This window comes from Canis lupus, chromosome 6 (assembly GCF_003254725.2).
Source record: "Canis lupus dingo isolate Sandy chromosome 6, ASM325472v2, whole genome shotgun sequence".
Lineage (NCBI taxonomy): Eukaryota > Metazoa > Chordata > Mammalia > Carnivora > Canidae > Canis > Canis lupus.
In genome coordinates, this window is record NC_064248.1 from 21,909,152 (window position 1) to 21,933,208 (window position 24,057).

General features: G+C 46.8%; 1 protein-coding gene across 2 annotated transcripts in view; it reads right to left on the reverse strand.

The window, feature by feature from the left end:
- Positions 1–20,719, reverse strand: part of PRKCB (protein kinase C beta) — a 325,066-nt gene extending 304,347 nt beyond the window's left edge. The window contains exons 1-2 of one of the 2 annotated variants that reach the window (XM_025416163.3): positions 20,510–20,717; positions 19,542–19,573 (exon numbers count right to left, since the gene is read on the reverse strand). In XM_025416163.3, the coding sequence (XP_025271948.1) occupies positions 19,542–19,573; positions 20,510–20,682 (205 nt within the window). In that variant the 5' untranslated portion in view covers positions 20,683–20,717. Of the gene's footprint in view, positions 1–19,541; positions 19,574–20,509 lie in introns of both variants that reach the window. The other variant, XM_025416162.3, reaches the window with a different exon arrangement.
- Positions 20,720–24,057: the final 3,338 nt, after the last annotated feature.

Sequence of the window (24,057 nt, forward strand, 5' to 3'; positions counted from 1 at the left end):
CACACTTCCGCTCCCATCTCGCTGACTGGCTTACTGTTTCCCTCACTGCTTCCACTTCCTCAAAACATGGCCTAGAACTTGCACTCCTTCCCGGCACCCTGCCCAGGAGGGGCCTGGGAAGCCACATGCCTCCTGGGTCCCCACCTCGGGCGGCACCTCTCCCACTGGGTTACTCCCACTGGGTTACTCCCACTGGTTACGAATTTTTTATTTCTGGGTCTTTCCTAGAGACCAGAGGCTGCCTGAGGGCAGAAACGTGCCTGGTTTCCTTACACCTCCCCACACATGAAGGGGTGGCCAAATATGCCCGCTGTGGGACACCTGAGGGGCTCAGCAGTTGGGCATCTGCCTTTGGCTCAGGTCGTGATCCCCGGGTCCTGGGATCGAGTCCCGCATCCCACTGCCTATGTCTCCCTCTGCCTATGTCTCTGCCTCGCTCTCTGTGTCTCTCATGAACAAATAAAATCTTAAAAAATATATGCCAGCTGGACCACATGGTGCTACTACTCCTTCCATATTACTGTCCTCTGGGTGGATTTTGGAAAAAAATACCTGGTGACGTAAGCCACACCTGTGTTTCCCCCCAAAGGCTGATCGGGTCTCCCCTCAGAGTATATGAACCACCAGCTTCAGAGGCAGACAGACTTCTTCAAATACCCCTTAGCTTCAAGACCTGGGCAAGTTACTTAATGTCCCTGAGGCTTAGATTCTTCAAGGAGTTAAAATGAGACTTAGCTCCTAGGGTGCTATAGGCTTTCAACGACATCATGTGTGAACATTCAGCTCAGTGCCTCAATAAATGAGAACAGGTCCCTGGAAGTATTATCATTCCCTGGGCACGTCTGCAGTGCATGACCCCCTCCTTCCAAATGACACAAGGACTTTCAAAGTTCTCAGCCCGTCCTCCCAGCTCAGCAACACAGACACAGGGAAATCAGCTGACTGTGGTCACGTGAGCACCCAAAGCCCTCAGACCAGAAGCCACTTTCTGAATTCCTTATTTGGGGCTATGGCAAAAAAAAGCTACCCATGTGCAAACTCCCTCACTGGAGGAAAACAAACAAACAAAAACAAAAACAAAAAAATTTAATGCACATATTTCTCCCACTAAGGAGTTTCCACATCTCATCAAATTTTGCCAGTTTCACTGGTGCTGTGGCAGGCACACTTTCCTGGCTCTGAGACATGATCCAGGGCATGGGCACATACATCAGAGCTGGCCCGATTGCCGTTCTCACTCACCCTGCTCGCGACCTTCCCCACCACAGGGCTCTCCCATCCCCAGCCCTTCACCTTAGCGCATGAGAACTCTGCCTCTAGGCTCTGCAGTTCTTAGGAAAATTCTTTATCCTCACTAAGCCTGTTTCCTCCTCTATGAATGGGACTAACAATCACAGCCAAGTCTTAGTGGAGGGTGAAGATTCAAAAGGATGAAGTTTGTGAAATGCCCGGTTCACTGCAAACCCCCAGATACCAGCTGTCTCCTTCATCTTCCCCATCATCATCCCTCATTCCTTTTATACAGTCTTTAAAAAAAAAAAAAAAAAAGATTTCATTTATTTATTCATGAGAGAGAGAGAGACAGAGATATAGTCAGAGGGAGAAGCGGGCTCCCCATGGGGAGCCTGATGCAGGACTCAATCCCAGGATCCTGGGATCACACCCTGAGCCAAAGATAGAAACTTAACCACTGAGCCACCCAGGTGCTCCCCTTTCATACAATCCTGAACTCAAATCTATGTTTGAGCCCTAACTCTATGTAACTTTGGGGAAATTTTCTTAAAGGGAATATAATAGGAGCAACCTCATAGGCCCATTTGTGGTAATTAAGTGAGTTAATATACAAAAAGCACTTAGGACACTACCCAGCACATAGTACATACTCAATAAATCTCGGCTTGAGCCAGCAGCATTTGAAAGCCTTACTTGAAGATGCCTAAGAAATAGAAGATTCCCTAGCCAGTCTCCCCAGCTAAGAGAGCCCCTCATCAGGGTTACAGAATATACACATTTACCCACGCAGGAACAAGACTTTCTTCTTTTCCTTGCACTTGACTTTTTTGTCCCATCTGGAGCACCCTGACCCCCTGTGGCCATGGACCCCAAATCAGAGAAGGCCAAAGGGGAAAAACAATGAGGCCTGCCATCATTTGAGCCCCCCACCGATCAGAGACACCCAAGAATATAAACACATACTGACCTCAGCCCTTGGAAGTCCCAGCTAGAGGCTGCTGTCAGCAGAGTGCCACCATGGGGATAGGGCCCACCTCCACACCAGCATGCTGTTCCCACTTCTCCCGACGGCTCTGTGCATCCCTTAAACACCTCCTCCTCCCTCCCTCTGTGCCGATTCTGTTCATAAAACACTTCTGTCTCAACCCACAGTATCCCCCAGGACAACCAGCTCCTTCTCTCTGCAGGAGTGGGACAGCTCTGTGTTAGCACTTGACACAGTACTCAGGCACTTCACTCAAGTGACAGGTCAGGCCAGGCAGTTCCACCAAAATCCATTTTAAAAACTTCATACCCTATACTTAGAATTCTATTTGGGAAAATAACTTTCATCAGTGATATGTGAAAGCTCAAAGGTAATAATCAAAATAATCTTGGGATATGGTGACGGGATGAAAATAAAACCTCTAATTGTAAAGAATTCAAAATAATGCATCTATATCATCTCTAGAAATAAATAAAACCTCTGCAGTCCAGGGGCCAATGAGCCTCTAGTGCCTCTGCTCTATACTTTTCATAGTGATTTTCAGACTCTGCTGACCATAACCCACAGTGTGAAAATGCTTCACATTTGACGCAGTTCACACATGCCTATGTATGTACACATTAATTAATAGTTTTATGTAATAATACTTATATTTCCTGAGTGTTACCCATTCTGATAGTTTTCATTCTATTTTTCCATGGTGTTCATGACCTACTAAATTGATTTTGTGACCCTTAATAAGTGATGATCCAGTTAAAAAAATACACTTGGAGGAATTCAAGGAACCTCACCCCAGACTAGAGAGGCAATACAAATAAGGGTTAAGGGCAATAAGGCACTGAAGTCACAGTATCCAGGCTTAAAAAACACACTGGCACCTCGTGACTGAGGAGGGTATGGCACACAGGAAGGTAGGTCCACTATGTGAATATCAGATCTCCTTCCTGGCAGCTGGGTGACTGTGGGCAAGGCATTCTTGTGTTCCTAGGACTACTTGGATCAAGGCTCTCTGTAAATAATATTCCAGCGTTGGCCAAGATGAATCACTGAATCTAGAGAGCAACTCAACCAGATCTGTGAAAGGACCAGGGAAACCCCACAGGCTTACTAATGATCAAGAAAGTACAGATTGGAATGAACCTCTAAGAGAGACCTGGAAGCATGGAGTGGGATAACACAGTGCATCCCCTAGACCCTCCTCACACCTCTAGGGCCATGACACGCACTGCCTCGGCTGCTAGGAGAGTTGAAGGCTAACGTTCACAGCTGCATCCTCCCTGGGAGTTCCCACTTGAAGGAAGCTGCCTTGCCCAAAGTCAGGCCACCCTCCCAAGAACAACCCACAGCCAATGTCCACTTGGGGCAGGTGTCCATAGTCCCAGTTCTGAACGGCCATCCCATCTCCAGCTATAGGCCTGGCCTTGACCTCTATTACAACTACTGCACCACAGTACAACCAGCCCCATTCCCTGCTTCCCTCAACCCCTCATGCATGTGGTACCCCAGACCTACTCTTCCCATAAGCCACCTGTATGCAAATCTGTGTCTTTTCAGACAAAGCAACAGTGACATTGGCCAGAGTCACAGGAGAACAAAGTCAGAATAATAACTTCAGGACATTTTCCGAGGGTATTTTTGAGACTTTTTTTTTCCAGAACTAACATTTAGCGAGCAATCACATGACTTTGCATACCACACCTCATTTAATTCACATGGTGCCCTGGGAGGTAGGCTCTGTATCCTTATCTTTATTGCATAGATGAGAAACCAGATTCAAGAGGCTAACAAAGGTGCCTAGGACCCCACATGTGCTTAGTGGAAGAGCTGATTTCTGACCCCAAGCCCTTGACCTCATCCCACTCCATCATAGCTCTATAATCACACTTGCCACCTCGGCTCACACAAATTCACTCTCATGTCTGTCTGTCTCTCTCTCCTTTTTTTTTAAATTTTATTTATTTATTTGAGAGAGAGTGAAAAAGAGAGCACAGCAGGGGGAGCAACAGATGGAGAAGGAGAAGCAGACTCCCCATTGAGCTGAGCCAACCAGGCACCCCTTATGTCTGTCGCTTTGAGGATCTCCCCCCTCCTCAAGGTCAGAGACCTCATGTTCTGAATCTCAAGTGCTCAGTGCAGTCCAAAGTACACAACAGGATACAGCTGGTAGTAATGGTGGTAGTATTCAGTAGTAATGGTGGTAGTGTTCAGTAGTGATGGTGGTAATGATGGTGATAGTATTCAGTAGTGATGGTGGTAGTATTCAGTGTTTCACATGCACTAAGTCCTACGCTGTGCCCTTTATACAAGAGCATCTCATTCAGCCCTGCCACTTTCCCATGAGGTAGGTCGTCTTATTAGGTATAAGCAGTGAGCACTCACTTGGGATCTGTCACAGATGCAAGTACAGTTGAGCAGATGCACACTGCTCCAGGGCATTTTATAGGGCTAAGCACCAGGGCCACACCGAAATTGGTCTGGTAGGTTCTCCCAAAATGCCACCTATACTTTGCAACTTCTCCCATCAAAAGCAAGAGTATTTCCTCCTCTATTTCCTCCTTTATTTCAGACAGGCTTGTAGTTTGCTCTCACTGACCCAATATGTCACAAGTGACAGTGTACAAGCTCCAAGTCAAGGCTTCAAGAGGCCCTGCAGCCTCTGCTTTGTGCACTGGGAATGCAGTCACCTCCATGCAATCAAGCACAGCTAGACTACTGGAAGATGAGAGGCCTCTCTCCCCGAGAGAAAAGTCCCGGTGTCCTGGGTATCTCAGGTGCAGGCCCCACATGTGCAGAGCCCAGCCAAGAAGAGCTAACCCCTGCCCCGAACAGAAAGATCATCCAGCTGAGCCCAGCCCAAATTACTGACCCACAGAAAGGAGAGCTAAATAAAATGGTAGTACTTTTAAGCCACTAAGGTTTAAGGAGATTTATAGCACACAACAGGTAGTTGGTTTATTAGGTGCCCAAACACCCAAAAGCAGAACCACAAAAGGATTCCTCCATAGGAGAGATGAACAAATAAGCAAATGAAAAGAACTGGGTGGGGCACCAGGGTGGCTCAGTCAGTTAAGTATCTGCCTTCAGTTCAGTTCATGATCTCAGGTCCTGGGATTGGGCCTTGCATCAGGCTTCCTGCTCAGTGGGGAGACTGCTTTTCCCTCTCCCTCTGTTCATGCTTGCTCACTCTCTCTCTCCCAAATAAATAAATAATCTTTCAAAAAGAAAGAAAGAAGAAGAGAAAGAAAGAAAGAAAGAAAGAAAGAAAGAAAGAAAGAAAGAAAGAAAGAAAGAAAGAACAGAACAGGGTGATCTGACTGCTGACTCAAACAGAAGAGTTTTCAATGTCCACCAGCAATCAGGAGAGCCAAGAATTCTGACTGGCTGGAGAAATAGAACTTCTCACAAGAACCACACTGTTCTAAGACCTAAAAACAAGAGAAGTGCTTCTTCATTTCACTCTTTGTAACAAAACAGACCATGGTTTTCCCCGAACATCCTCTCATATGTTTGATAAGATTAAGAGGTCTAGAGTTTCACATCTGTTTTACTGAAGTCACATCTGTTTTTAGTGAAGTCAAGTGAGAGATCCAGTTGGATGCATCATCCCAAAGGGAAAGGAAATCATGGTTTTGGGGACTAGAGCAGGGCTTGTTGTGTTCACCAATATGTTTTCCTACTAGACCAAGCTGGCTGACATGTCCCAGCACCCCTTGCAGTTGACATGGTCCTGTGCCTGAGTTCTGGCCAACAGAAGGTAAGCAGAAATGCCATATGTCCCTTCAGGCTGGGGTGGTAATGAAATGAGCATGCTTTCTCATGTTGTCTCCCCATCCACTAGGCCAATGGAAAGAAAGCTGGAGTCCTAAATGACCATGTGCAAAACTGACCAGAATCACCTGCACTGATCTGTGAGAAAGGAAGAAATCCCTTTCTGTCAAGCACAGAGATTTTAAGGCTTATCTGTTATAGCAGCTTTAACAGATTCGTACTAATACCTAAACTAGTATAGGCTTTTTCAAATGCAAGCCCTAAAAACAGTTTATGAAGCTCAAGTGTTCCGGGTATTAATAGAACTACATTATTTGATGGGAAATTTGTCAGAGTGCCCTGGCTTCCTCGTTCTACAGTTTGCAACTGATGGGCAACAGTGAAATAAGAAGCAGATGTCCCCCCCAAGAAGGCAAACGGCACCATCCCTCAAAGGGTGAGTCCAGAAGGTGCTTGTCTTCTGTACGGATATCACTTCTGTGAGTAAAACTAAAAAAAGTCCCAACTAATATTTTTGAGGTTCAGCCTCAGTGATTTACACTTGCTTTTTTTTCAAGATTTTTTATTTATTCATCAGAGAGAGAGAGCGCACACGCACAAACAGGGGGAGAGGCAGAGGGAAAGGGAGAAGCAGACTCCCTGTTGAGCAGGGAACCCAAAGTGGGGCTCGATCCCAGGACCCTGGGATCATGACCCAAGCCAAAAGTGGATGCTTAACCATCTGAGCCACCTAGGCACCCCTACACTTACTTTTTAAATATTCTATTAAACTATAGTAACAGAAAAGTAGGCACAAGTATACAGTTCAATGAAATGTCACAATCTGAATGCATCCATGTAACCAGCAGCCAAATCATCCCAGAAGCTTCTCTCAATCCCCACCAGTTCCTCCCAGGGTAATCACCATCCTAACCTCTGTCCCCTGTAATTACTTTCGCCTGCTCCTAAACTTCCAGTGAACAGAATCATACAGAAGGTATTATGTCTAGCCTTTTTAGTTCACATTATGCTTGGGAGAGTCACCTACGTTACATGTAGCTGTAGGTTGCTCCTGTTCATTGCTATATGACATTCCATCAGGTACCCACTATTCTGCTGATAGGCAACTGAGGTGGCTTCCAGCATATATTATGTGAGAGGAAATTCTTTTCACTTCAGTCCACCAGGGTCCATAATGAACAAGGGCACAGACTTAAGTGGAGGGGCTATTTATCTTCACAGAGAAACATGGACAGAGCATGAGGCTGTGCCCCAAATCATCCACATACTTCTGAAAATCACTTCTCAACAGGCTCTAGTAAGGGCAATTCTAGGAGGAAGGGAGTTCAAACAAAAATAATCAGAGCCTGGGGATGCCTGGGTGGCTCAGTGGTTGAGCACCTGCCTTTGGCTCAGGTCATGATCCCAGGGTCCTGGGATCAAGTCCCACATCAGGCTCCTCCCTGCATGGAGCCTGCTTCTCCCTCTGCCTGTGTCTCTGCCTCTGTGTGTGTGTGTGTCTCTCATGAATAAATAAATAAAATCTTAAAAAAAAAAAAAATAACAGATCAAGCCATAGAAAACTAGCACCAAAAAAAAAAAAAAAAAAAAAAAAAAAAAAGAAAGAAAACTAGCACCAAAACCCAAATCAGGGCCACCTGGGTGGCTCAGTTAAGCATCTGGCTTGGGCTTGGGTCATGATCCCAGGATCTTGGGATCGAGCCCTACATCGGGTTCCCTCATCAGCAGAGGAGTCTGCTTCTCCCTCTGCTTTTGCTCATGCTCTGTCTCATGCTCACTCTCTCAAATAAATAAAATCTTTTAAAAAAAATCAGATAACTCCCTCTCTAGTCATTTCTCCCCTATACCATTCATTCATTCAATATGTGTTTATTGAGCACATCCTACAAGCCAGATTTGGCTCAGAGACAACAGGAAATGAGATAGATGTGGCCCCTACTCTGATGAAACTGACAGTCAAGACTAAACACTCAAACTGATCATTATAAAACATAAAACTGACAAGGGGTTTTGTACAACGGGGAACCTGATTTGGAAAATCAGGGAAAGGCTTCTCTGAAGAAGTGACATTGAGGTAAGTTCTGAAGAAGGAGGAGGAGGCAAGTTGGGGAAGAGGAGGGGAAAGAGCAATTGAAGCTGAAGACAGAACAAATGCAAATGCCCTGGGGCAGGCAAGAGTATATCCTGATTGAGGAAGACCAATTGGGTCTTCAGCTAGAAAGTGAAAAGTGATTAAAAGGGAGGTACAAGCAAGGTTCCTGAGGACCCAGGACAGACAAAGACTTATAACTCATGTTAAAAGATTCTGGACTTGGGGTGCCTGGGTGGCTCAGTCAGCTGAGCATCCAACTCTTGATTTCAGCTCAGATCATGATCTCAGGGTCATGGGATCAGGTCCTGCATTGGGACTCCATGCTCAGCATGGAGTCTGCTTAAGAGTCTCTCCCTCTCCCTCTGCCTGCTTGCACATTCTCTCTCTCTCTCAAATAAGTAAATAAATCTTAAAAAAAAAAAAAAAAGATTCTAGACTCAATCCTGGGAAGGAGAGAAAAGCAGTCATCAAAAGATAATATCTAACTGAAGGACGAAGAAAATACAAAGAAGTCCCTTACCACTCTATATGCCAATCTTACTACCCTAAGTACACTATTTGGCCCAGAAAGAATTCATCAATACTCCCAACCATAAATTTTGCCACACACATTTTATTAAAAAAATAACAAAGCCAGATAACTTATCAAGATTTTCCTTTGCACTGGGGATCCTTGTGTGGCTCAGCAGTTTAGCGCCTGCCTTCAACCCAGGATGTGATCCTGAAGTCCCGGGATCAAGTCCCACATCAGGTTCCCTGCATGGAGCCTGCTTCTCCCTCTGCCTGTGTCTCTGCCTCTCTCTCTCTCTCTCAATGTGTGTCTCTCATGAATAAATAAATAAAATCTTTTTAAAAAAAAAAAAAGATTCTCATTTGCAGCACTGCCAAAATTCTAAATAATAACCCCCACCTTTAGGGAGAGAAGGAACATCTTCAGAGTAGGGCTATCTCATAAAAATCACCAACCCCACCATCACAAGACAAGAACAGTCCCACAGACTTCACCCTCCACCTTCACCCACATTATTTGGCAGCTTCTCCTTCAACCCAAAAGAGCACGTAAACATTCCATCTGGAGGATGAAGGGAACTCAAAATTTAAAAAGTGAAATGGTCAGAAATCTATTTAAAGTTGAAATGCCATCAACACATTTTCAAAATGAAGACAGCAGATGGGACGATCACAGATCTCAATTCAGCTTTGGAGGTTTCCCACAAATTAAAGCATCGAAAGCCAGGAAACTGTTGCATAGAAAGCACTGTTGCTCACCCATGTTCCTACCACGGCTCTGACCCCCGCTAAGAGTTCTGGGCTCAGAAACATTGTTAAGTCGCACCTAATGCAGTTGCCCACAATGTGTGAACGCATTCGTTCTTGCATCAAGCCCTTGGTTCAGGAGCACTGCTCTGGCCTCCCCAACAGGATTATCAAGTCAGCACAAGACAGCGCCCAACCCTAGAAATAGTGGAAATAGCCGGTATTTATCAAGTGCTCACTGTAGGCCAGGCAAGGCACTCAGGATACACTTGATGTGTGCCCTATCAACAAGATATTATTACTTCCTTTTACCTCTAAAGAAACAAAAGCTCAGAGTATAAGTAATACATTCAAGGTCCCGTATCAAGAAACCAAGATTGGAACCAATACCTTACCGTCTCTAAGGCACAAACTCTCGGCCACCCATGAAGTGTGTGCTTAATTAACACGTGCTGGATAAGTGACAGCAGCAGAGATGGAGAAAGGGAGTGGGAGGATTCCTTTCAGAGGAAAAATCATTTCCATGGCCCTCTCTGCCTAAGGATGCGGTGAAGAGAGATATCCCTATTGTTAGAACCATAAAAATAACCCAGTAACCACCTCCCGAAATAGAACAATCAACAATATGACTGACACAAAAATCCAATTGCCTCTCTACGAGGTGAAAAATAGCAGCGGCACCTACAAGCTCCGGTGACACCCCCCCACACACACCTTCGCCTCTGCTTCTAAATGGTCATTTCAGTACATGGCACCTGCCCTCCAACCCCACAAGCCTGGGATTTCAGGATCTGAGTCATGGCAATCGTTGTCTCAAATGCACTTCATGCTACTCTTTTTCAAATATTTGGCCACTTCACTCACCCTCGCACATCCTGCCTTAAAACAATGACAACAAGCGCTTCCTAGTCACTGTCCTGCCCTCACAAAATCGAAACCCTCCTAGATGACGTTTATCTCCAATTGCCACCGCCTCCACCACACACCCTCCTTCCTGTTCCCTGCATGTGCCCTGTCCTGTCTTTCCGTGTGCCAACTCGAGCTGCCCTCTGCCTGAAACACCCTCCCCAGCCCCCAGCTTGTCAATCTAGGAACTCCTACTCCTGCTGTAAGACTGTTCCCAAATGTCACCTCCTCTGTGGCATCGTCTCCACCCCTCCCAGGAGTAAGGATGCCGCCCCACTTCTCCTTTATGTGCCGGAACTAACTGGCCACATGCTCTCCTCCCCCCAAAAGACCAGGAAGATCTTCCAGGGCAAGGCTGGTGTCTTATGTCTCTTCAATTGCAACCTGACATTATACATTGTATTTCTTAATTGCTGTTCTTCCACTAGAATGTAAATTCCAGGAGGGTAGGGACTCTGGTTCACTGCTCTAGTCCCAGTGCCTAAAACAGCACCCGGTATGTGGTAGGCACTCAATAAATTATTTGTTGAATGAAAGGACAGATGGGCAGATGGATGGGGAACGGATGGGTGGCTGGGTGAATGAATGGACGGATGAATGAATAATGGATAGAAAAATGGCTGAGTGGATAGATAAATGGATTGGTGGATCAGTGGGTACATGGACGGATAGATAGATGGTTGGATCAAACAGGATCATATTTCACCAGCCCAGGGTCACAGAGTCATAGAGACAGAGCAGGATTTGAAATCAAGCCTATCTGATTTTTGAGCCTTGCACTCTCAATTCAATTTATACTGCCTACCTAGAAACCCAAAGTCTGGTCACTGGGCAATGGCAAGACAAAAGAAGAAAGAATCTCCCCCCACCCAATCCCGCTTCCCCCAACCCAAGAATATGGTTATTGCTAAGTTTATTTCCATCTACTTAGCAAATGCCCTCAACAGAGGGCATCTGAACCCTCCTAGTCCACTTTTGAGTTCCTCTTCTAACTCAATAGGGCAACATTCTGCATGTAGGCTAAGGGAAAAGACAACATCCAGGAGACACAGACAAGCAGGACAAAGGACAATGAAAAGGTATTAGCCAACAATAACAGTATTAATATTAAAATATTAAAAGATCTTGGGCAGCCCGGGTGGCTCAGCAGTTTAGTGCCGCCTTCAGCCCAGGGCTTGATCCTGGAGACCTGGGATCTAGTCCCATATCAGGCTCCCTGCATGGAGCCTGTTTCTCCCTCTGCCTGTGTCTCTGCTTCTGTGTGTGTGTGTCTGTGTGTGTGTGTGTGTCATGAATAAATAAATAAAATCTTTAAAAATAAATTAATTTGATTTAATTTAATTAAATATTAAAAGATCCTGAATCAAAGCTGCTATCTCTTCTAAGCCCCATTGGAGCCTGTAATCACGGTGTCTTTCAATCCTCTGCTACATCAAGCTTTCTTCCAACACCAGCCATTTCCAGGAAAGACCAGGAAGTCTCCTTCTCTCTTCATAAGAAGTAATAACCAGTAGGAAATTGGGCCCCCAGAGGGAGACCGGGAGGAGCTCACCATTAGGCAAAAGGGGAGGGAGAAGGAGGAGGAGATAGTTTATAAGTAGAAACTAACAGATCCTTATGTTCCCATAATTTCCTTTAGTTTTTTCATGATAAAAAGTAAAGAACATTTTCTAGGTGCCCAGATTTGTGTTAGATAGGCGTTAAAGATGTGTTAGCACCAAACCAAGACCTTCCCCTTGATGAAATCAGAAAGAGGGAAGTAAATGACCGAGGATGGTTCTCTATATGTGATTCAAAGGGGCTTATTGTGAAACTACAAACAAATTGTCTTCCAAATGAGAGAAAACACTGCCCAAATCAAAGGAATGAACGGTCAGAGACCATCAGACCTGGACAGAGGGTAAGGAAGGTTATCTGGGAGGCAATGTGGATAATCTTGCACCCCTAAAAACTTGGCTGTCTGCTCAGATGCCTCTCACTGACCTTCTTTACTCTGTCTTTTTATTTATTCTCAACCTGTCAGCTCAGACTTGCTCCTCCACCTCTGAAATGGTCTGATTTTTCTGCTGTAGAAGAGCCACCTCAAAATGCAACCCCTACATACAAAGGAAGCCAGCTCATTATCTGAGTCTTAGCTAAGAGGGGATGAAATTATCCATGGAACTGAGAGAGAAGCTGTCTTAAAGTAATTCTACCAAATATTCATCCTACTTGTGACCATGGCACAAGACTCATCCCCTCTACAGAATATCACAGAGATAAGACCTTCTGTGTATCTTTATCCAGGATATGAGCAGTTTCACAACACAGATTTTTTAGCTCTGGCCCCCTGGCAACTCAGACTTTCTCCAATTACTTCAGAGAATGGGAAGTTTTTTGCCTTTTGGTTTTGGTTTTGGTTTTTAATTCTCTGACCAAAGAATACCCTAACTCCACCCCAACCATTGCCTAGGCTAACATCCCCTTATAAATTCTCACAGCACCCTGTACATTCTTTGCAAAGTACTTCACAAAAAGTAAAATTAAATATTGGTGCAATGATTCGTAGAATATTTTATCTCTCCATTACATCATAAGCTCCATGCCATTACGATCTTCTCAATCTCATTCATCCATGTATTCCCACTATTTAAAATAGTTCCTGACACATAGAACTCAATGAGTGTTACTTTTTTGTAAGGATGGATGGATACATGGAATGATGGATGGGTAAATGCATGTAGTAAGTATACAAATTTCCTACCAGATTTTCAAGCACCCATCAAACCTTGAAATGGCACATGTAAACATGGTGGATTTTGTATATTCTATAAAAGTGCCAATTATCTATAACATCACAGACACGATGAGTCAAGTCAAAGAATCTATGATACTAGATCAAATGCCAAAAATGATAAGAGACCAAGTTTTTTAATGCATCAGCCAGAGATGATGAACTTTATTTACAGCCTGATCCCTTTGTCCACCCCAAAATTAATTGGACTGCAAAGTCAAAAGATCAGAGCACAGATTTTCAATTGTACCTATTAATTTAACTACCTATACCTGAAAACTATCAAAAGGAGATGCATATTCTCAAAAATGTGACACACTGATGTATTTACATATATGTGTATTTACACACGTGTGTGTGTGTGTGCAGATGCAGAAACAGCAACAGAAAGCTAGGCAGAAAAAGAGAAAGAATAGAGGGGGACTCCAATAACAAGCATACGTGTAAATTATTTTCAAATCTTCGGTTCATCCTCTGCCAATTACTTTCTCTGTTATTTTTTTTTCTTTCTTGACCCAAATACACCATAAACATGCTGCATATGGTTCTAGACAGTTACTTTAAGACACTTGCAATATCACTAGTATTCAGAAACAACATATTTTTTAAAATTAGTTTCTAAGAACGTGTGTATCATATCAACTACATTTCCAAAGGTCGTATTTTCCATATTTACTTAGAAAGGCATTCTGTTGCCCAGTGACAAAGCTTCCAGCTTGCCCTGAGTGCTCTACAGCTCAAGATGAATTTACTGTTGCCTCTCCAACACACTAGCCCTCCTTTTTAAAACCCGGCATTAACTCACCTAAAGATTTTTATTTCATTTGGGATTTGGGGCCCGAAATCCCACTTCAGGTGGAAAAAATAAAAAAGTCAAACCATCAAATACAAAGTCAAAAAGCCTCTGCCTTTTATCCACACAGAACCCTCAGGACACAGTCAGAAAAAGCTAAGAGGTGAGTGGAATTTCACGCACAAACCTCTGGGATCTGCTTTTGAGAAGGTAGGGAAATGGAATAGAAGCAACCTTCAGTAGCTTGCAGCCTGACTTAGTGATTGTACTTTAAAAAAAAAAAAAAAAAAAAAGGCCTCTTTATGACTTTTACTGAGAAAGTTCAACCTGAAGTATAGGTTATCATGTCGTAAGTTGCCAGGGAAAACTACGCCAAAAATAAAATAACCTTTGATTCAGCTTTGATTGTTATTTTATTTTATTTTATTCTATTTTTAGAGAGGGGAAAGAGCAAGAAAGTAGGGAGAAGGAACAGAGAGACAGAGAGGGAGAGAGAATCCTAAGCAGGCTCCACGCCTAGCACAGAGCCCAACGCAAGGCTTAGTCTTCTAACCCTAAGATCATGACCTGAGCTGAAATCAAGAGTCAGACACTTAACCGACTGACCCATCCAGGCACCCCTGATTGTTGTTTTTAATAAGAGCATATTTCAATCTATATGAGTTGACTACAGACTAAAATAAACTTGTATTCCATAGAGTTGATGTTGATGAAAACAGCAATGGTTGAATTCATGCAACATTTTGGGGGTTTGGTTTGGTTTGGTTTTTTGGGTTTTTTTTTTTTTTTTTTTAAGATCTTATTTATTTGAGAGAGAGAGCACACACGTGCACATGTGATTAGGGGCAAAAGGAGAAGGAGTAAGACTCTCCCCTGAGCAAAGCAGGGAGCCTGACATGGGGCTCTATCCCAGGACCCTGAGCCAAAGGCAGGCACTTAACCAAATGAGCCACCCAGGCACCCCAACATTTTGGGGTTTTTAAAGAATAACTTCTATTAAAATGTTAAAAAACATGTTTTCTGATCTACACAGGAAGGCGAAGCACTGGTTTACTCATTATAATCATCCCTGTTAGGTCTTCATAGTCAGAAAACTAGCATGTTGGGGTTTTTCTAGAGAGTCCCTGACAAGTTGAGATCTTTCTCACAAGGAAAGGGTGAGAAAAGAAAATCCGAATGAGCCTGGCTGGCTGGGCCCAGACGCTGAGCAGGGCACTCATTGGTGTTACCCAAAGTCTATGAAGAAACACACCTGAGAATAAAACCTACCTAAATACACGAAAGCAGCCTAGTCATTCAATGACTTCCAGAATGAACTCTGTCCCACTTTGACACAGTTTCCTACCACAAACCAAGTAATAATGATCATCTCACTTAGAGTCACAGATACTGTGGATATTTCTCTTATACTTTGGTGCTCACCATAACCCTATGAGGTAGGTACCATTAGCCCCCATTTTACAGGTCAGGAAACTGAGGCCACTATGGGTGGGTGACTTACCCAAGCTTACACAGCAAGTAGGTGGCAGAGCAGAGATTCAAATCCAGTTCTGACTCCAACCCCATGCTATTAATTCTGAATTTCTAAATTTTATTGCCTCCCTATTCCTACTAAAGTAACTTCCTTTCAAAGAAAAAGTTCTCTCTGCCAAATTGCAAAAGCTTCTTGGGGTTAAGAGTCTAATTCCACCCAAAGGCTTGTCTTCATTACAATTAATGCACAAATGAAGGTTCTGGTGTCCTCTAAAGAATGCTTTAGAGGAAAATCTGCCTTGCTTCTCTGAGGGGTCCCACTTCTCATCTAGAATTTAGTCAGTTTCTTAATAGGGACGCTCGGCCCCAGTGCCTGTCATCAGACATTCATAGACTACCTCACGGAATGGTTTTATAGAAAATAGAGTGGTAACAAAAGGGGAAAAATCATGTGGCAGTCAATCTAGAATTCTATCCTCTAGCAGTACAAAAACAAGGAAGTCTAAAGCTCCCCTGGGCACACAGAAATCCCTAATTTCCCATGGTTGATAGACTTTCCATCTTTCCTCCCTCAACCCATCCCAGCACCCCCAATTTCCATGACAGCACAAGGGAGCATGGAGACTCTGTGGGTTCCCCACCTGAGGATTATCCTACATACCTCCTACCCAAAGATAGTGCAAATTATACCCCCTCTCCCCTTCTACTTTTTTAAAGATTTATTTGAGAGAAAGTGCGAGAGAGCACAGAAGGTAGGGGCAGGGGATGCCTGGGTGGCTCAGTGGTTGAGCATCTGCCTTTGACTCAGTTCATGATCCCAGGGTCTTGGGATCAAGTCCCACATTGGGCTCCCCACAGGGAGCCTGCTTCTCCCTCTGCCTATGTTTCTGCTTCTCTCTCTGTGTCTCTCATGAATAAATAAATAAAATCTTAAAACAAAAAAAAAAGGGCAGCCCTGGTGGCGCAGCGGTTTGGCGCTGCCTGCAGCCTAGGGCGTGATCCTGGAGACCCTGGATCGAGTCCCACATCAGGCTCTCTGCGTGGTGTCTGCATCTCCCTCTGCCTGTGTCTCTGCCTCTCTCTCTGTGTGTGTGCCTCTATGAATAAATAAATTGAAAGAAATGTTTTGTTTTGTTTTTTAAAAAGGTAGGGGCAGAGGAAGAGGGAGTCTTAAGCAGACTCCACGTTGAGCACAAACCAAACACGGAGCTCAATCCCATGATCCTGCAATCAACGACCTGAGCCAAAACCAAGAGTCTGATGATCAAGGGACTTTGCCACCCAGATGCCCCTCCCCTTCTATTTTTGAAATGGAAGAACTCCCTGCCCTAACTTGTAGCCCAAAAGAGGGCTACCTGGAATTAACATTACATTGTCCATTCATGTAGTTAGGTGTGGGTGTGTGATTTGTAGTTAGGTGTGGTGTGTGATTAAGCTTAAGTCCTAGCTAACAGCATATAGGCAGAAGTATCTTGCAGCAACTTCCATAAGTGACAGTGAGCATATGGCCTTTGCCTTTCTTTTACGCTTTCCTCCTTCCTGCTAGCTGAAATAAAGATGTGATGACTAGATAGTCTAGCATCTTGGACTATGGGATAAGTGTCACTTCTGGATGGTGGAACTGAAAACTGGAAGAAACTAGGACCCACCCTGGGCTCTGGACTGCTGACTTAACTGAAGGAATAAAACCATACATATTCTCTATAAAATGTGGAACTCATTTTAATCAGGTGTACTTTTTCTAAAAGATTTTTTTTTTTTTATTTTGGGGAAACAGAGAGTACATGTGCATGCAGCAGGGGAGGGATAGGGGAGGAAGAGAGAATTTCAAGCAGGCTCCACACCCAGTGTGGAGCCCAACATCCGGGTTCGATCTCAGGACCCTGAGATCATGACCTGAGCCAAAATCAAGGGTCAGATGTTTAACCAATTGAACCACCCAAGTGCCCCTACACAGCAACTTTTTAAAGTAGGTACTATTTATTGGACCCATTTTATAGACAAGGAATCTGAGCTAAATAAGATGGTTGGGAAGTCCCAAAAGCCAAGATTCAAAACCACAGTGACCTGCCTGATGGCCTGTACATACACCCGCTACCCTACACTGCCTCTCAGGGAGAAGAGAAAAAGAAAGCTGATAAAATAGTAAGTACTGTCTACCTCTAAAGTTGCCATATTTGATTAGAAAGTTTAATTCCGCTGTACTCTCACTACACCAGAAAATTCCTACCACTTTCCAGGTTTTGAAAAACAGGATCTCCTGTTATCACCTACACATTCCAGAGTGCCTGCCCCAAGCATCAGTAACTACAGAGCAGGTGGGAAAGTAGCAGTAAAAATGTTCAAAATTCACCCCCAATCCCAGCAAGCGACAAAGACAGAAACTCATTCATGAAAGTGAAAGGTAACCTCAAAGATCATCTACACATTCCAGCACTAAGATGCCACTGGTATTGTGCTTTAGGGGCCAAAGTTCTAGGAAACAATCTAACTGTTTGCAACAGATTCTAAGCTATTGCTACTTTAAAGGGATTTGGGAAGATGTGAAACTAATATAACATTGTAAATTAATTGTACTTCGATTAAAATAATAATACAATAGGGGCGCCTGGGTGGCTTAGTCCATTAAGCATCTGCCTCCAGCTCTGGTCATGACCCCGGGGTCCTGAGATGGAGTCCCCACATCAGGCTCCCTGCTTAGCAGGGAGCCTGCTTCTCCCTCCCCCTCTGCTGCTCCCCCTGCTTGTGCTCTCTCTCTCTCTCTCTCTCTGTCAAATAAATAAATAAATATTTTTAAAATAATAATAAAATTTTAAAAAGAGTATATAAAGCTGAAAAAAATAATAAAGGGATTTGGGAAGTCCTCTGGTGCAGAGCGTGAGACTGGGGTTCTACTCCTTGGTAAGAGAGGCTGGGCAGGTCTGCAAGGTTCACTGGATGAGCCAGCTCTTCCCTGGATCTCAGGTGAGGGAGGGAACCTACAAGTCTTCTGAGACGGCAGTGCCATGCTGCCAGCATCCTGTACAACTGACAATGCCACCCACACTCACCAGGGATCACTTGACTTTTCCCTGGAGGGTGGAGTGCTACAACACCACAGACACAGCTAAGTCACATCTCTGACTCTTGAAGGCTTAATGCTTTCTTCTGATCAAACCCAGTTCCCCAGGGCAGTCAATGTACCCCTACGACACACTCCAGAAATGAGACAGTTCTCCCCAAACTCAACCACATCTGGCCAAAAATTGGGGAGGGAAAAAAATTTCCAGAACATTAGTTGCAAACTCAAATGTCTACAGGAGCCAGAAACTGGTGAAACAAGCCCAGCTGGGAAGGACTGGGATGAAATGGTGAATGTACGCCCCGTCTATGAAAATAGCTCCAGATGACTGTTCCAACAAGAAAGTGGGACCAAATCTTCGCAAACTGGAAGCTGAAAATTCAAGTATCTGGGTAAAATCTCCCGGTTCTAAAGGTTGACATCAAATTCAAAAAATGTTCGACAGCCCAAAGGCTAAATAGGTCCATAGGCAACTTGACCCTGGAGGGTGAATTTACAACCAGAGACGGCCAAGGCCACCTTGCACACGGTTAAAAGTCACCACGAGGTTGAGCATCCCTGGCTAGGGTCAAGGACCTCGAACCAGGTGCAAGGACCCAGGTTGCCAGTCACTTGGAGTCCTTCCTGTATGCAGCCAGAAGATAGAAAGGGCGATTTAAACCCATGTCTGAGAAGCACCCCATCTGGAGTGACCTTTTTTTGGGAGAGAGGAGGCCCAGGGGACACCCACAGTCACCCTTCCAGGGGATGCACCATATGCAGAGGCAGCAGCCACCTGTGGAGACTTCTGTGAAGCAGGGGAAGGGACAGAACCTCACTCTGCGAGATGAGCAAGGGCGAGTGAGCAGGAATTAGGGAGAGGAGGGCGTCCTCCCAGAAATGGCCCCTGGGGACCCTTGCTCCAGAAGCAAGACTGACCAAGCGGGATAGGTTCAGGAGACAGAACTGGACGCTTTGCTGCCAGGAAGGGAGAAAGGGTGCACGCTCTTCCTTGGCAGGTAGGGCCTCTGGCTCCACCCGCCTTTCCTGGATGGAGCATCACTGCCTGCACACACAGCCCTTCAAAGGGCCCTTTTGCGGTGGTACAGTCCCAGCTTGGCAGGTCACTCTGTCCTTCGCCTTCTGCCTAACTCAGTCACTTCTAGAAAGTGTTTTCACCATCTCTTCCACAAAAGGCATTCCCGGAGCCCCACAGCCTACCTTGGCACTGGAATCCTTGCTTCCCGAAGCCCCTGCAAAGGCAGAAAGAGGCACGTCAGGCAGCCCTAGGGGCCCAGCCACCGGCTAGTTCCCCCCTTCCCCGGCCTCTCTACCCCAGGTGCAACCTCCTAGCCGCAGGCGGGTGCCCAAGAGTCTTCCGCCTTTGGGGGAAGGGGGCAGCTGAGCGGTAACCCCCACCTCCCCTCGGAAGGCAGAAGAAAGGAGGCTGCGACCACCAGGTGGCGGGATGGGGGGAGCGGTTCCGTCGCGGGAAGTGGGGGGCAGGCGGGAGGTCTGCCCACAGAGATGCCCGAGGACCTTCGGGGAACGAGAAGCGATAAAGACGCATCCAGACGGATCCAGACGGAGGAGGAGAGAGAGACCCCGAGGCGGTGGAGTTCCCTGGGGGAACTGGGGAGACAGAAAAGGCTCCCCCAGCCCAGGGCGACGGGGGAGAAAAGTCCCCGCAGGGACGCGAAGGGGAAACGCGAAGGGGACACTGAGGAGCGCGAAGGGGACCCGTGGCCCGCAGGGAAGCGCAACCATCGATAACCCAGGGCGCCAGGCGGGAGACACGGGAGGGGAGCAGAGGATGCCCCGCGCCCGCGGGAAGGCAGAGAGAGGACACCCAGGGCGCTGCCCCCGGAAAGCAGGGGAGGGGGTACAGGCGCCGCGGGCCCGGAAGGAGGCGGGGAGACGGGGAAGCCCGGCGAGCGGGCACTCGAGGCGCTGCCCCCCCAGGGGCCAGGGACGGCCACCCCGCGCTCCGAGCAGGTGCAGAGCCGGCGCCCGCGCCACGGCCCCGGGGCGCTCCCGAGGGGGCTGGGGGGGAGACCGGGCAAGGAGGCGCCCCGCGGCCGGGGCGGGGGCCGGGGCGGGGGCCGGGGGGGGGGGGGAGGGGGGGGCGCAGGACTGGGCACCCGGGCGTCCGGGGCCCCGGGAGGGTGCCCTGCGCCGCGCGCTCTCACCAGATGAAGTCGGTGCAGTGGCTGCAGAAGGTGGGCTGCTTGAAGAAGCGGGCGGTGAATTTGTGGTTCTTCACCTCGTGCACGTTCTTCTGCCGGAGGGCGCCTTTGCGGGCGAAGCGCACGGTGCTCTCCTCGCCCTCGCTCGGCGGCGGCCCCGCAGCCGGGTCAGCCATCTTGCGCGCGGGGAGCGGGAGCCGAGAGGTGCCGGCCCCGGGGCCGCGGGGCCGCGGGCGGCGGGCCCGGGAGGCGCGCGAGGAGGCGGCCGCTGCTGCCGCCCGGGGCCGCGGGCGCTTCCCCTGCGCCGCTCTGGCCGCCGCGGCGCGCGGAGCTGGGGCTGTCACTCGCCCAGCTGCCGCCGCTCGTCCAGCTGCGCGAGGCACCGCTGGCCCCAGCTGCGGGGGAGGGAGGCGGGGCCACGGCGGGCCCCGCCCCCTTCATTTGCATGGCGCCCGGGCCCCGCCCAGCGCCGCCAGCTGCTTTGCATATTGGCACCCCGAGGCGAAGCGCTCCGAGCCGCAGCGCTGCGGCGCGGGGCCCGCAGCCTGCGATGCCCGGACCTGAGCCCGCCGCCTCCCCGCTGCGGGGCGCCGGGGTTGCACTAGGGGCGGAGGGCGGGACGGGCACCTTGAGGGCGCCCCCCGCGGAAGGACCGGCGGGGACTCGGGGTGGGGGTGCGCGGTGGCGAGGGTGGGCGCCACGGATTCCACCCGGCCTCTGCAGAGACCGGTGCCCGTCCACCCCGCATCCATCCCATTGGTCATTCCGCACGCGTCTCCTGGAGGGATGGGCTCCCGCTGTCACTCATTCGGAAAGGCCTGTGGCTCCACACACTTACACACACAGACGCACACACGTACTGCAGAGGTAGGGGAGGAGCAATCTTAGTTTATATATCGGTAGGTATACATCTCCGCCACAAAGGCCATTCTTGGCTTTGCTTGCCCAACATTTAAAAGAGAGCTCCCTATACCGTCTGTCCATCCCATCCCCAAAGAGACTCACTTTCCTCAACTGTAAAATGGGGCTGGTGAGGGGACCCATCTTCACAAACGCTGGTCGTATTTGTGCACCATCTGAAAGGAAAGAAAAAAAAAAAAGTCTTTCTGGTTTCTTAGTTTGAATGGCAAAAGATATCCGTAGTAGTACAATCTCTCCAGATGCTGCCACCTGCCCAAAGCATCTGCATCTGAAGCCTTCTTTTATCTGTTAGAGACTGACATTAACAAATATTAGAAAGATGCTAACGGCACACTCATATCCACCGGGACGCTCTCCTGGATGGAATCGGGAGGATGGAAAGGTAACCAAAAGAATGATAATTGTGTAGATGAGTAGATAACGCAGTGTGATGTAGCGCCCTACTGTGTCTCAATATCTGCACCCCCCATGCCCCACCTTCTGGGAACACAGCACTACATTAGACTATAAACTCCTTCACTAGATCTACTTTCTGAGAGCAGGCACTGCTCACCATTGTGTCATCAGAGCCAAGCTCCATGCCTGACACCTCCTCGAAGCTCAGTAAATGTTTGTTGAATGAGTGACTGTGTGAATAAGTGAGTGAATGAAAGCTTAAAGGACATTGCCCCTTGCCTCTCACCATGTCCTGTAGGTGTTCGGTAATAATAAACATCAAGCGCTCGGTACCTCCACTGCATTACTTAGTCCTTGCCACAACAACCCCATGTAAGTCCAGAATTTTCATTATGGATAAAGACAGTGAGGCTCAGAGTGATTAATATGTGCACCCAGAGTCCCAGTGTTGTCGAATGGAGATTAGGGCAGCCTAAACTACAAAGTACGTTCGTGATGAAGGCGTGAAGGAGAGCAGGGTGGAGTTGAAGCAGCTACACAGAACTTCTGCCTAATGAAGCTCAGGTCCCACTATGACGATTTCACCTGGAAGCCCCTGAGTGGTAAGTCATTATTAGGCTGCATGTGGAGAGCAGCAGCTGTGATAATAGAATGTCCCTCTGCTGCATAGTAATTCAAAGGTAAGGAGGAAAAAATAGCCTTCACTTTTAAGGTTGACATGTTTTGGAAACTGGACGTGCCTGTCTATTATTAGTCCTTTAAGAGGCCCCATTGCCAATCTGGGAGGCTTGGGGAAACATCCCAGGAGACATCTCTGCTGAAGTAGATTTCCTTTGAACCGATGAGCTGGAAGCTTGCAGCCCACATCCTGCCTTTTGAACGAAGTGCACTGGTTGACTTTGCTCTGTAACAACAAACAGCACCTCATGGGGCCAGAGCCTAGAGATGCAAGGGCTGGTGGATCCCAAAGAAATACTGGATTCTTGGAGGGTCTATACCATCTGAGCATGAGGAAACATAGTTGCCATTGGACCCAGATCCCTTAGAGCAGGAGTCTCAAATTGGTGGCCCTTGGATGCATTTTTTTTTTTTTTTTTTTAGCCAGCCAAGCAAATACTTTTTTGGTTCATATTCGGTAGAATTTCACCTAAATTTTGAGATTCTGACTTCTCTAGGAAGCAGGATATGGTTACACGGAATCTACATTCCTCCTCTCACTCATGCATTCACTCATTCATGTAGCAATAAATTTATTGAGCACCTGCAATATGCTATTCCACACATTGTTAAATAAAACAGACAGAAGGTCTGGCCTTCATGGAACTTACAGTCTAATAGGGAGGATAGACAATAACCTAATAAATAAACTAACAAATCTGTACCAGGTGGTGTAGAAATTGATGCCATAAAGAACAATGAAGCATGATAAAGGAATGAAAAGTGACAGCAGACAGGGATATCCTTTCTCATAAAGGGAAAAGACCTGAATGAAATGAGAGGGTGAGCCATGGGGCTGCCTGAAGGTAGAGTGTTCCAGACAGAGAAAACAAGCAAATGCAAAAGGATCAGGAGAAGGAGGGCTTGGCATGTTGGAGAAGTAGCAAGGAGGCCTCTGTGACTGGAGTGGAAAGAGGAGAGACAAAGGGTACAAGACAAGATCAATTAGGTAGCAGGTCATCGTAGACTTGGAAGGAGTTTGGATTTCATTCCAGTGAATGGGAGGCTATTGGACAGTTGAGAATAGAGAAGTGGCCTGATGACTTGCTTGGGGTTTTTTTGTTTGTTTTTGTTGTCGTTGTTTTTAAGATTACTCCAGATACTGTATGGAAAATAGATTAAAGAGGGAATAGAGTAGAAGCAGGAGAAGCGGTTGAGATCATTGAAGTAGATGAAGTAAGAGATGGTGACAACACAGCATGGTGCCACATGGTTCTAAAGGACAGTAGCTCCCTATAGATTTGTCAGGGGCTCTCTAGGTGACCAGACCCCTGCACCATCAACTCTGCTAATAAAGGAATGAATTCTGGCCAGTTGAAAGATTTCAGAGGCAGTGGGGAGGCATGTTGCTCTGGCCAGGAATGGAGTCCAAGATCTCTTAAATCCAAGTTTCACCTTTGTTGTTAGTTTCCTGGGGGTACCTTAATGAATTATCACAAACCAGGTAGGCTCAAAACAACAGAAATTTATTCTTTCACAATTCTGGAGGCCAGAAAGCTGAAATCAAGATGTCTACA